The sequence below is a fragment of the Theobroma cacao genome, chromosome 1 (genome assembly GCF_000208745.1).
Source record: "Theobroma cacao cultivar B97-61/B2 chromosome 1, Criollo_cocoa_genome_V2, whole genome shotgun sequence".
NCBI classification, from domain to species: domain Eukaryota; kingdom Viridiplantae; phylum Streptophyta; class Magnoliopsida; order Malvales; family Malvaceae; genus Theobroma; species Theobroma cacao.
In genome coordinates, this window is record NC_030850.1 from 16,467,669 (window position 1) to 16,481,898 (window position 14,230).

At 32.2% G+C, this 14,230-nt stretch overlaps 1 protein-coding gene across 1 annotated transcript; it reads right to left on the bottom strand.

Moving 5' to 3' along the window:
• LOC18612748 (putative pentatricopeptide repeat-containing protein At3g25060, mitochondrial) lies at window positions 225–2,786 on the bottom strand. Its single transcript, XM_007049662.2, has one exon. The coding sequence runs from the start codon at window positions 2,715–2,717 to the stop codon at window positions 924–926; it is 1,794 nt and encodes a 597-aa protein (XP_007049724.1). The 5' UTR covers window positions 2,718–2,786; the 3' UTR covers window positions 225–923.

Sequence of the window (14,230 nt, forward strand, 5' to 3'; positions counted from 1 at the left end):
TTGGTTCACCATGAGATAAGCTGTGGTGAAAATGAAAAGGAAAAAAAGGGAGATTAACAAGAAGCCAACACCATTACTATTTTATTGGAGTTAAGTTGCATCCTTATGAGAAAAAGAAAAAGCAACGCGCATTCAATATTATTCATTTCAAATATCAAGCATATGACGATAACATAGCCGTCATAAAAAGGGATAGATAATTATTTTTTCACATTTAGTGGCAATTTAGCTGAGGTTTTCTTTTCGAGTGGTCCTCCTTATTGTTAGTTCAAAGAGTGCTTCTCCAATCTCAGTAACCTTTTGTTCAAGGGTAAAATACATTCAAGTTCTTAAGGTATTACTCTGATTAAACTCAGGTCTATTAGTTTTCAGAATGGACATTTTGTTTCAAAATAATTTATAAATCTTGACACTTCTCGTTAATGAGTTCATGTGGGTATCACATGATATCTCAATTGAACAATTCTGTTTTCTGTGATAAGGAGGTGGAGACCAGGGACTTTCTTACTTGTGATTTCAGAGGGCAAGTATAGAACCAAGTTTTAAAGTTGTGCGGACTTGGAAGATCACCGGCTAGGGATTTGATGAGTGAATTTCAGTGGGCTAAGGAGAGGCTAGGCTATGCTTCCTATTAACTGAGGATGGCATGCAGTACATATACTGTATATGGAAGAAGAGAATTGGCAGAATTTTTGACAAGACAAGCTGGCATTCTGCACTGCATCACTGAAGGTGTCATGGTGGTCATCACTGAAGCTGGCATATACTGTATATAGGCAGATTTTACAGCTGGGAGTGAACAGCCTTCTTCTTAGTTCCTACAATCCTCCACCGTCCTGGTGATAAAACTTGGTTAATTGATGGTCATCCTCACCCACCCTAAGGTTTCTCATAATCAGCAGTCAGGATCCTAACCCTAAGTTTTACAGGCCAAAAGCAACAGCAAGACCTGCATTTTGATCATGCAACCTCATCTCATAGTCCAATTTATCCAAGGCAGATGCTATAGCTTCATATTCATTGTGGCTTTTATCTCCCTTAAGGAAAGCATGGAGCTTCCCGTTCACATCCACTACACTGTAGCCAGGTACTTTCTTCATTCCTGTTTCTTTCATGAGCTTCCTTACAGCAGCTACTTCATCCCACATGTTTCCCATGGCAAAGAAGTTTGAAACCAATGCATATATTCCCAAGTCATCTGGATTTAACTCAAGAACCTTCATTGCTGCCGTCTCTCCAATTGATGGCTTCCCATGATTACAGCAGCCAGACAGGAGAGCAACCCAAACAGCCAGCCCTGGTTCATTTTTCATAGAATCTATTAGTTTATAAGCTTCTTCTAGAAGTCCCGAACGAGCTAAAAGATCAACCATGCATACATAATGCTTCTCAGTTGGTTGGATCTTATATTCACTAACCATGAGATTAAACCAGTATTGACTTTCGTTCACCAGTCCTGAGTGGCTGAGAGCTGAGAGAAGTGCAGCAAAAGTTGCGTGATCTGGTTTTAAGTTTGTATTCCTCATCTGGAGGAAGAGTGATAGAGCTTCCTTTCCATGCCCATGTACTCCATAGCTAGCAATCATTGCATTCCAAGATATTCTATCTCTAGAATCTATTTGATCAAAGAGTGCACGGGCATAAGAAAGTGCTCCACATTTTGCATACATGTCAATCACTGCAGTAGCAGAAACTTGTTCAAAATTAACCCTTCTAGTGATATATCCATGTATGGATTTACCCAATTTCAATAACCCAACTTGTGAACAGGCCATAAGTGTACTCACAAGGGACACCAAGTCTGGTTTAAATCCATAACACTGCATCTCTACCAACAACTCGAGTGCATTTCTAGCAAAACCATTTTGAGCATAGCCAGAAATCAATGCACCCCAAGATATAACATTCTTACTTGATATCTTCTTGAAGACACGTGAAGCATATTCCAAATATCCATTCTTAGCATACATATCGACAAGGCTAGTCTGAACAACAACATCCATGGAAAAACCTTTTCTAATCATAAATCCATGAATCGTAAGTCCCAACTTTGAGTCCCCAAGATTTGCGCATGCCTGAATCAACCCCAACATCACAACACCGTCCCCTTCCATCCCTTCCACTTGCATATTCCTATACAAATCAATCGCTTCTCTTGCCAGTCCACTCTGTGCAAACCCTGTTACAATAGTAGTCCAACAAACAAGATCCTTTCTTGGCATCTTACTAAACACCACCATTGCCTCATCCATTTTCCCACACTTTGCATACAAATTCAAAACCGAAGACGCTACAAACACATCATTCTCATATCCAAAATCCACCGCTTTATGCCAAATTTCCTCCCCCATTTCCAAGTCCATTAAGCTAACACACGCCTTAAGAGCCACGGTAAAAGTGGAGCTGTCAGGCCTAGTACCCTCTAGAATCATCTGATGATAAAAACCCAGAACTTGTTTTGGAAAATTATTTCGGGAATAGGCAATGATCATTGCATTCCATGAACCTACGCCTCTATTAGACAATTGATCAAACACTTTACGAGCTGACAGGATATCGCCAGCTCGTGCATAAGCTGCTATAAGATTGCCAACGGAGGTTTTATGGATGTAAAGACCGGTTAAAATCATCAAGGTGTGGATTTTAGCTATGGGTTTTCTGTCTTTGCAGGCTAATAGGAGGGATTTAAGACGCTTTGGCCATTTAAGAGGCTGCATTTGTCTGGTTTTCTAGTTAAGAGTTTTAGTTTTAGCCGTTGCAAACACATACCAGCTGAAAGAGGGAAATCTTTTGACAATGTTCTTATTGGTTGATTTAAATATGACGTATATATATAATATTATAAAGGAAAATAGAGGAAGCTACTTACTAGTACTACAAATATTGTTTCCTTGATTGTTTTATCACACTTATGTTTTTGCAACTTTCGACACTCCAGCAATAAAAAAATAAAAGTCTCTTGTAAGTTCTATTTTTTTTTTTGACTAAATGCTCAATTTGGGGTCTAAATTTTTAGGTTTTTATGAATTTAGGGTTAAATATTTCAATAGTAATAATTAAAGGTTAAATGTTTTTGGTTCCTAGCAATTAAAGGTTAAGGTGAGAGGTGTCTGATGCATGTAACATATGTGCATGACGTAGATGTTGACTTGGATTTTTGCCTCTAACATGGCAGGTGAATTAGATTTTTGACAAACGACGTCATTTTGTACTGGAAAAAATAACTCTGTTTTTCTCTATTTGATTACTCTCATCGGTTGAAATTTCTCACTATTTCATTTTCCCATCATTTTAGTTTTCCCACCATCAACCCAAATTACCTACACTTTGCCTTTTTTCCTCTTCAATCCACCTCTTTTCTCCGATTATTTTCCTTCTCCATTGTCTCACCATCCAACTGGGTATCTGTCGCCGTCAACTCTTCATGTGTCACTTGTTTGAGAGTTTCTGTCATTGTCATCTTGTTGGCGTTTGCTAAACCAAAAATAGTTAGGTATGCCTTGCATTTTCATTTTCATTTTTTATCTTTAATAGTTGCCACCAGTAAGGTTACCATTGAACAATTTTTCTACATGACGTGTAATAGATTTTGTAAATGGCGTGTACGTTCTAAATGGCATGTAATAAATATTGTAAATGGCGTGTAGCTTCTAAATGGCATGTAATAAATTTTGCAAATGGCGTGTAGTAAGTTGTTGTTACACGAAATGTTGAAAAAATGATGTTATTACACATTAGGTTGAAAAAATGATGTTTTTACACGCTATGTTCTAAAAAATTATCTAATCATGACTTTTTTATATCTTGAATAGAATGGCTGATCAATTACCTATCATAAGGTTTCATTACGACAATGCTTTAATCAGGGGAGGGCTCAAGTATGTCAATGGTTTAATGGAGCACTTCACATTTGACCCAAACAAGGTTAGTTATTTTGAGTTATTAAGCACATATAAGGGCACTGGTTATCAAAACATCAAAAAGATTTATTATTTAAAGTTTGGATGCACACTTTCTAATGGTTTTAGAGCAGTTGTTGATGATGATAGCGCTTTGGATAGATAAGATATATACTAGATGATGGTCTAGTAGAGATTTATATTGAGCATGCTATAGATAAGCTTGTATTCGTTGAAGAGGAGGAGAAAGAAAAGGCTGGAGAGGTTTATTTTGTAAATGTTAAGGAGCATTTAAGTGGCAGTGAGGATGAAGAGTTGGTTTTTGGTAAAGGAAAATTTAGAATGATCATAGAGGAGATCTAGGGAGTATATGAGAGACTCCCTATTTTTATAAATGTGGTTAGGGATGGATTTAGTCCATCAAATGAAAGGGATGAGGATGAGGGAAATCATAGTGAGTATCATGACTCTGATGAGTTTGGAGACATTGTCAGTGATGAGGAGGACATGGTTGATGATGCTATTACAAGAAGAGGTAGGTTTCTTGTGTATAAACTTTCATCACGTACCTTTTACATTGAACTAGGCATGTTGTTTGAGAATTCTCAACAGTTAAGCATGTTGTTTCGTTAATGTCTATTAGGAGTAATAGGGAGATTGTTTGGGTAAAAAACAAAAAGAACTTTGTTAGAGGTAAATGTGCTGCTTCCAATTATCCTTGGGTAATATATAGAGCTTTTGATAATAAATTGCAATCCTTTCAAGTGAGGACTTTGAGGGATATACATGATTGTAACAAAATGTTTAAAAATATTAAGATGACACATTCTATCTTAGTTGATTTATATACGAAGAAGACCGTAAGAGATCTTTTCTTTAAGGTCTCAGATATACATGATCAGATTAGGTCAAAGTAAGACTTTAGGGTGAATGCCAACATGATAAGAAGAGTAAAAGAGGTGGTGCTTGATAGGGTGGTTAACAACTATCGGGAGGAGTTTGGTCATTTATATGAGTATGCAAATGTCATTAGACAGACGACTAGAGGTAGTATAGTAAAGATGGTCGTGGATAAAGCAACACCTACCTCTCTACTTGTATTCCAAAGACTTTACATTTGTTTTGAGGCACTGAAAAAGGGTATAAAGAATGGTTGTAAGAGTTTTTTGAGGTTAGATGGATGCTGGTTGAAGAGCTTAACATAGGGTGAGCTACTTTGTGCTGTCGGCACAGATGGAAACAATCAAATGTTTCTAGTAGCTTAGGCATTGGTTGAGGGTGAGAACACACCTTCATGGAGATTTTTTATTGAGCTCCTTAAATTAGATATCAACATTGGAAATGGCATTGGCTGGACAATCATGATAGACCAACTAAAGGTAAACCACTTTCTTAGTTTATTTAATTTAGTATTCAATTATATATATTAGTATTTGTTTCAAATTATTTTATTTTATTGTTAGGGTCTTGACAAAGTAATTGAAGAGTTGTTTCCAAATGTTGAGCATAGATATTGTGCAAGGCATGTATATGTGAATTGGGTTAAGAGGGGGCATAGAGGTTTAGAAATGAGAAAATGGTTTGGGAGGATAGGTAAATCGACAACTGTTAAGGTTTTTGAAGATAACATAAAGTAGTTAGCTAATATAAATGACAAGGCAACAAGAGACATATTTAGAGCTCCACCACAACAATAGTGTAAAGTGTTTTTCCAAACTTATAGTAAATGCGACTTTGTTGACAATAACAAATGTGAAGCTCTCAATGGGAGATTGTTGGTAGCTAGAAGGAAACCAATAGTTTCTCTTTTCGAAGAGATTAGGAAAAAAATGATGATCAGAATTGTCAAAAAGAGAAAAGATAAGTGGAGAGGCAGTCCTAAGCCTAACATATGGAATATCATTGAGAAAAATGGTACGATTGCTTCTAAGTGCGAGGTTGCATTCAATGGAGATGTTAGTTATGAGATATAGTTGGGTGAGGATAGGTTCAAAGTGAATTTGGCTGAGAGCACTTGTTCTTGTAAGAAGTACAATTTGTTTGGAGTATCATGTGCACATGCAATCTGTGCAATCGAGGACTTAATGGAAAATGTAGAAGATTTTGCATCTAGTTGGTACCATAAGGATGTTTATATGGTAGCTTATGATAATGCCCAACAGCTAGTGCTTGGTATGAAGGATTGGTTGAAATCACAAATTGATAACCTATTGTAACCACTAGCATATAGAAAGCTACCTGAAAGGCCCAAAACCAATAGAAGAAAAGATCATGCTGAGCCCAAAAAGAGCACTCAAGCTCATAAAATGTCAAGGAAGGGCATGGCAATGAGATGCCAATTGTGTCATGGTGAAGGGCACAACAGAAGACCTTGTCCTTCCAAGACCAATAAGGTAATTTGATTTTTTAGGATTTGAAAATTGTAAAAACTCCTTTGCTTGCCTTAACCCTAATAATAAAGCTTTTTTTTTTTTACCATAGTAGCAATAGGGGAAAATAGATATGGATAAGGGTACATCAATAGTAGCTCATTACTTTGCGTTTACATCAAAAGGAAGATTGAAGAGGAAACAAGCAGCCTATGCCTCTGCTTCTGCTTTTGCATCTACTTTTGGATAGAGATGTAAACGGGTAAGGTACTTGCTATTTTTGAGGAACTTGACCTCGAAACTGTTTAAATACTAAGATACCCGAATCTTATAAAAACTTGAATAAAATTAAAAATAATTGCCAAAAACTGAATCCTATTAATATATCACTACTCGTTAATTATCCAAATATGTTATTACCCAATTATTCAAAGCAAATTTTTAGATTTTGGATACCCGTTTAATAACTGGAACTTGAAACCAAAATAAAAAATGCTTTACATTAATTCATATATAATTAACTACCAAACTATTCCATAATTAAAATCAACAACAATACAACATAAAAATAAAACAAGTGTAGCATCAAACATAATATTTAAATGTAACATACAATAACATGAATACATCATAAATTTCATTTGAATTCCTCTTCTTTTTCATCATCAATTGTGCAAAGTTCACCTCCAAATGAAGATTTTACACAAATTGAAATGATGAAAAATTATGTAACTTGAACTATAATAAATATTTTTATAAAACAAATGAAAAAAATTAACTAGTATATTACTTGCCTTTACTTTCTTACAAGCTATAGAATGAAGCTAGCTACAACATTTCTGTGAGTGTACAATCACTTAACTAAAAAGAAAAATTCTAGCAAAATCATGAGCATTCCAATATTTAATCTCTTACCATCAACAGTCTAAATACCAACAAAAATTCTGCCCCATTGTCTGAGTAAGAAAATAAAAAAAAATAAAACTAGTATTATTGTACTACAACAAGACTTGAGAGAAATGCGTTGAAACTCTTTAAAAAGAATTCTAACTAGAAAAACATGCATAATACTTGCAAGTTGGAACAATAAAAATTACTATTAATTTTGCTCCTAAACATCTAGCAAAATTCCTACTCAGACATCCAACAAAAAATAGAGCCACACACAAGATATACTTTTTCCCAAAAACTCAAAACAAAGCATGAAAAAATCAAAACAAAGCATGAAAAAATCAAAGCAAACAACTAGGAAAAAACTCTAGAAAGGTTCAGAAAAACAACTAAAAATTCTCACTTAATTTTTTTTTTTAAAAAAAACACTATGCCATTTACCTGAAGTGACAGGATATTATTTCAGCATTGAAGCACTGAAGCACTGAAGACTACTATCCACTGCCCACTGCAACAGCTGCTAGAGACTAGAGAGAGGAAAGGCTGAAAGACAAAGGGAAAGGGAAAGAAAATTGTGGAGAGAAAATGAGGTACTATATTTAGGGTTTGGGTTGCTGCTTGTTGGAAGGAAAGGTGCAAAACAACATCGTTTTAGCTTTTTAAGGGAATTAGGGTATTATCTATTCTTCATTATATATTTATATTACGTTATCTTATATTTATTTTCTAGTGTTATCTTATCTTATCTTTAATGAAAAATTAAGATAATATATAATGTAAAATTTTTATATCTTATATGATTATCTAGTCTTTATTTATATATGTTAGATAAGTTATAATGGGAAGGAAATAGATATAAGATATCAAATACAAATTAAAATAGTTGAAAGATAATTAAAGTTATTTNGTAAAATTTTTATATCTTATATGATTATCTAGTCTTTATTTATATATGTTAGATAAGTTATAATGGGAAGGAAATAGATATAAGATATCAAATCAAATTAAAATAGTTGAAAAGATAATTAAAGTTATTTCAAGAAAAATTAAATGTAAATTAAGGAAAAATATTATATGTTGCTTCCAAAAGGTTAAAGTGTTTATTAAACAAAAAAATGATATGTTATTAAATTTGCATCATAGTTAAAGTAATATAAATTAATTTTACATTTATTAGTTTACAAATTACAAGTTCAACTAATATAAAAATTTTATATATTTAAGTTTACATCATAGTTCAAGTAATATAAATTTGTTTTACATTTATTAGGTTACAAATTACAAGTTCAATTAATATATAAATTTTATATATTCAAGTTTGCATCATAGTTTTAATAATATAAATTTATTTTATATTTGTTAGTTCAAAAGTTCAACTAATATAAAAATTTTATATATTAAGTTTGCATCATAGTTCAAGTAATACAAATTTATTTTACATTTATTAGTTTGCATGTGCTTGATCCCTGAAAAGGTATTTGGTTGTAAAGGTTATGCTTGATCTTGTGTTGAAAAGGCAAGTTGATAGTGGATTCGAACTTCTTTTACTATCAAGGGAAAGGATGTAGGCATCAAAGGCTGAACCTCTATAAAAACTTGGTTGAGTACTCTTTACTTTCTACATTTATTTTTCATTAAGTTTATACTTTGCTCTTGCTACTCTGTTCTTTATACTTCCATTGTGTTTAAAAATTTTTAAAAGAAAATTTTTACTTTATAACCAGTTCACTCTCCTTCTTGGTTACTTTACTTTAAGCTTATTCATCTAACACAAATTGTACTCAAGATCAAGTTTAAGTCCAAACCTTTGAAGACAAAGTTCTAAAGTCCAAATCATGTTTAAGATCAAGTCCAAGTCTAGACCCTTGAAGATGAAGATCTCAAGTCCAAATTGTGTTCAAGATCAACTCCCAATCTAGACCCTTGAAGACGAAGTTCTCAAGTCCAAATCGTGTTCAAGATCAAGTCCAAATCTAGACTTGAGAACTTTGTCTTCAAGGGCCTGGACTTGGACTTGATCTTGAACATGAGTTGGACTTAAAAACTTCGTCTTCAAGGGTCAAGACTTGGATTTGATCTTGAACATGATCTAGACTTGAGAACTTCATCTTCAAGGGTTTGGACTTAGACTTGATCTTGAACACAAGCTAGACTTGAGAACTTCGTCTTCAAGGGTCTGGACTTGGGCTTACTCTTGAATACGACCAAGAATTGAGAACTTCGTCTTTAAGGGTTTGGACATGGACTTGATCTTGAACACAATCTAGACTTGAGAGCTTTAGTAAAGTTTTGAGTCTTCAAAAATCTTCCTCTTTTGAATTTCTGAATGGTCCCCATATGACTTGGACGAACATTGTGTTTATAATGTTAGATAAGAGACTTTCATGAGGATTTAATCTCTTTGAATTATTTCTAAATTATTTTACTTTAATTAAAGATAAATCGTGATGACTTACAGATGGTCTTTTGATTGGCCAAACTCTGAGTCTTTGCATTTTGGTTGATCGAATTTATGTCTTATCTTTAGATTATCTTAATTCATTTAGGGACAAATTAAATGACCAGTTTTTTATTTTATCTCCAAATTATTATAATTTTTAAAGATATGTTAGATGACCAATTGGTAAATTTTAATTGACCAAATTTAAATGTTATCTCTAAATTATCTTAATTTATTTAGCAATAAGTTGGATGATCAATAAGTAAATTTTAATTGGTCCAATTTAAATATTTACCTTAAAATTATCAGGTGAATTTTAATTGGTTCAATTATATGTCTTTGAGATAATTCAGCCAATAGATGAATAGCTTCAATGATGTCCTCAAGTCCACGTGACGACACATGATTCGTCTTTGGAAAATATGTTTCAATTTATTAATTTTAGACATTTGATATCTTATAAGTGGATAGTAATTTTTCTCCTTTTACAGTTAGTTGAACAATTGTTTTATTATTGTTAAATTTTATGAGCAACATTCATAATTTTTTATTGTAATAGTTATATGTCAACTGAATATGTTATGAAGGAAAATTTTTGTTGATTTTGTTGGAGTGCTAAAGAGGGGGCGAATAATACTAAAAAATTTTTTATTTAGCCTTTTAGAGCTTGTAGAGCTCTTAATCAATTAGATGAAAGGAATGACTAGAACTTGTTATAATTACAAGACACCAAGTAAGGAAGGGTAAAGAGAAGTGGACAATGTAAGAGTATTTATGGTGGTTTGGTTCCCTTGACCTACATCCATTACCTTGATCTCCCAATCAAGGATTTTCAACCTAATTTCACTATACTAGTGGAAGTAATAGCTTCTACCATGCTTTTACAAGCTGAGCTTCTAACCTAAGCTCTAACCCTTTACAACAAGCTTTAGAATGCTTCCCACACTCTAATTTCCCAAGAAAGAAAGGAAAAAGAAGTACAACTCGAACTCTTTACAAATCTAGAAAGATTTACAATCAAGCTAAAACACTTTTCTAGAACTGGAATGAAGGACAAGTGTTTTTGGTGAAGGATATTTGGCTTTTTGCTCAAAATGGCTATCATATCATTCAATCTACTTTCTTTGATTGTTGGAACTTCAATTTATAGTTGGAAAGTCAGATTTTTCTGTTAAAGACAGTTTCTAGCCATTGGAGAGAACTTTAATGCCATTCTAGCCATTATTTTGTCCTTTAGTGTTTAAATTCAAATAGGCAGACAGTTCGGCTAACTAGTTACAGGCAGCTCTAATTGATTACAACTTCTTTACCTTGCACTGTCTTGGTTTCATATACTCTGCATTAATCGATTACAGGAGACTCTAACCGATTACAACTTCTCTGCCTTGCACTGTCTTGCTGCTGTGTACTTTGGTGGCGTTTGGTACTTTACAATACAATGTGATTACAAATAATGTGATTGCAAGCAATATGATTATAAGGAAAATAACATTACAGTATTTGATATACAAATAAAATAATGATTAAAATGTAAGAAATATAACATTGTAGTATTTGGTTTACAAGTACTTTATTGAGAATGTAATATTAATTTTTAAAATTACCCATATTTATTAAAATGTAAGTTTAATATACTTGTATTTTTTATTGTNATAACATTACAGTGTTTGGTATACAAGCAAAATAATGATTAAAATGCAAGGAAGATAACATTGCAACGTTTGATTTATAAGTACTTTGCTGGGAATGTAATGTTAATTTTCAAAATTACCCCTATTTATTAAAAATGTAAGTTTAATATACTTATATTTTTTATTGTTAATTTTTATATAATATCATCTCTTCAATATATTTTTAATATCATATATTTTATTTTTATTTTTTATTATAATCTTATATATTTTATTTTCATTTTTAATATAATTTTTTATATTATATATTTTATTTTAATTTCTTTTACCTATATTATAAAAATTTTAATTTTTAATATTTTATTTTATTTTAATTTTTTGATTTTTATATTATATATTTTATTTTAATTAAAACGTTACAAAATATTTTTAATAAGATAATAAAGTTGAAGGGTAAAAATGTCTTTAAAAATATTACAAAGTACAATGTAATGTGATTGCATTGCAATCTTACATTGCAGTGGTCTGTTGCAAAACAAACACTGCAATGTAATTTAATTGGGCACATTACAGGGAATGTGCTCTCACTTGCCTCATAGCAAACGCTACCTTTATGTTAATTGATTACAGGAGACTCTAACCGATTAAGAGATCTTTATCTTCAGACTTCTCTACTTCAACAAACTTCCCTTAATTGCTTAGAGCTTCACCTCTTTTAGCTTTAACCGATTAACATAAGCTCTAATAAATTAATTCGCACTTTTTCATCTTGGCTCCATTTAGCGGTCAACTTCACTTTAAACTTAAATTTTTGGCACTTGGAGATTCTTCAAGCCTTGTATTTTAACCAATTAACCCCATATCTTAACCGATTAGCACGCCTCTATTTTGCTTTGTCTAACACTTTCTTAATCAGTTAAGCCTAGTGCTAACTGATTAACATTTTTCTGTTTTCTTTAACTTATAGCCTAGTTATTCCTTAACTGATTAAGGCCTTTTAATAATTAGTTACAAAACCCCTGCCTTCACTAACTTTTTCCATTTTTCCCACTTTAACTGATTAGCTTATCTATCATATGATTTTATTTTTAATCATTCATCTTATTAAGGGAACTAGCTATATCCTGCACATTTAAATAGTGAGGTTAGACATTAATGAATGAGGAACGTTTTGTTATCATAAAAAACATATGGAGTCAACAATTATTTTGTGAAATCAGATGTACATAGTTTTGGGATTTTGATATTGCAGCTTTTTAATGGTCGAAAAAATAGTAGCAATTTTAATCAAGATCACCCTATGAATTTAGTCTAATTTGTTAAGTATCCTTAATCTCAATATATTATATATTTGATTTTTCAACCTAACCCATTGATTAATGTTACACACAAATAATGCTTAGTAGCTATAAATAAGAGAAAAAAGCATGGAGTCACTGCATTGCAAGATAGGTGACAATGGTTTTATATCCCAAGCTTTAAGATGCTTTCACCAAGATCTTTATGCATGCCAAAGTCAATAGCAGACAGACCAACTATGTAGGATGTCATTTCTATCCTCCAACTACCAAAAGAATGGCATTTTATACGTGTCAGAGATTGATAGGGGTAGCTCTGAACACGAAAGTTGCTCCATCAATTCAGTGCCATAATTTCAAAAATAGAAGCCCCATGATTCGGATCTAAATATAATGACAAACTTACATTGGAAATGAACCCATGCTATACAAAAATAGAAGCTCCCATTGGTTCTGCTCTAGAGACTTTAGATTGAATCGGCTTTTTTAATTTTGGTAGAGAAGAGAGCATAAAAAATTCATAAGGTATAAAAGTTGCCAATTTTTTATTACTATGATAACAACACTCTCAAAAAATCTAAATTAGATATGAGATGAATTGTTAAGATTTTATTAAATAAATCTAATGGTATTGTACTTTTATTGTCTAATTTGATCATTAACATTTCTGGTTAAACTAACTATGACACACTCGCATAAGCTACTTAACTTGTTACATATTCATCTTAATTAAAGAAATATATTTTTTTAGTTGTAAAATTTATTAGTATATTACAAAACTAGAATCATACTCATCTTGCAATATGTGAAATACTATAATTCTTCTATAGTATTCAGTTAATTTTTTAAAAAAGATTGATTTTGTTGTGACAATGTCATGTGTTTAATATATATATATATTTTGTAAAATTTTATCAATAATTCATGCTAGGAGTTGTGAATATTGCACATCATAAAAACAACCCAAACACAATTACATAGCATATGATAAAGAAAATGAAACATTAGAAATAGAAGTTTAGTGATTATAAAATTTGAGAAGATGATAAGAAAAGAAATGGTATAATCACTTAAGAATAAGCTGAACCATAAGGTATAACATGTCAAAACATACAATCTAAGTAAGATTAAATAAAAATAATAAGCAGTCATTATTTGGAAAAGAGAAAAGAAGCATCCTTTTCCTCATTTGTGGTATCAACTGCAGAAATATCCATTTCAAAGAAAAATGAAGGTTACTAGGCAATAAGTTGTATAGGGTGCACTTTTAGATGGGTGATACAAGTTTAATCTGAATGGCTTAGCTCAAAGAATCCAAGATTGGTAGGGATAGTCTGGTAGAATTTTGTTAAATTTTTTTAGACCGATTGGGGTAGGAGATTCAAGCTTTGCAGTGTTCTTGGGAATGTGGGGTCACCAGTCAAAAATATTGTGGAATGAAAGTGACTCACAAAATGCAATCAATTGGATTAAGGCTCCTCATGAATGTTCATGGAGATTTAGGCAGATTTTGATTCAAATTGCTAATTTATAGAAAGAAATTCTCCATTGGAAAATTACTCATATTAAAAGGGAGGGGAACAATAAAGTAGATTTATTAGATAATTAAGGAAGGCGTTGACAGAGTCCAAGATTTGTTGCAAATCTTAGTAGATTAGTTCTGGATGATTTAAATATTTGTTTAGGTTGCAATGGAAAACTA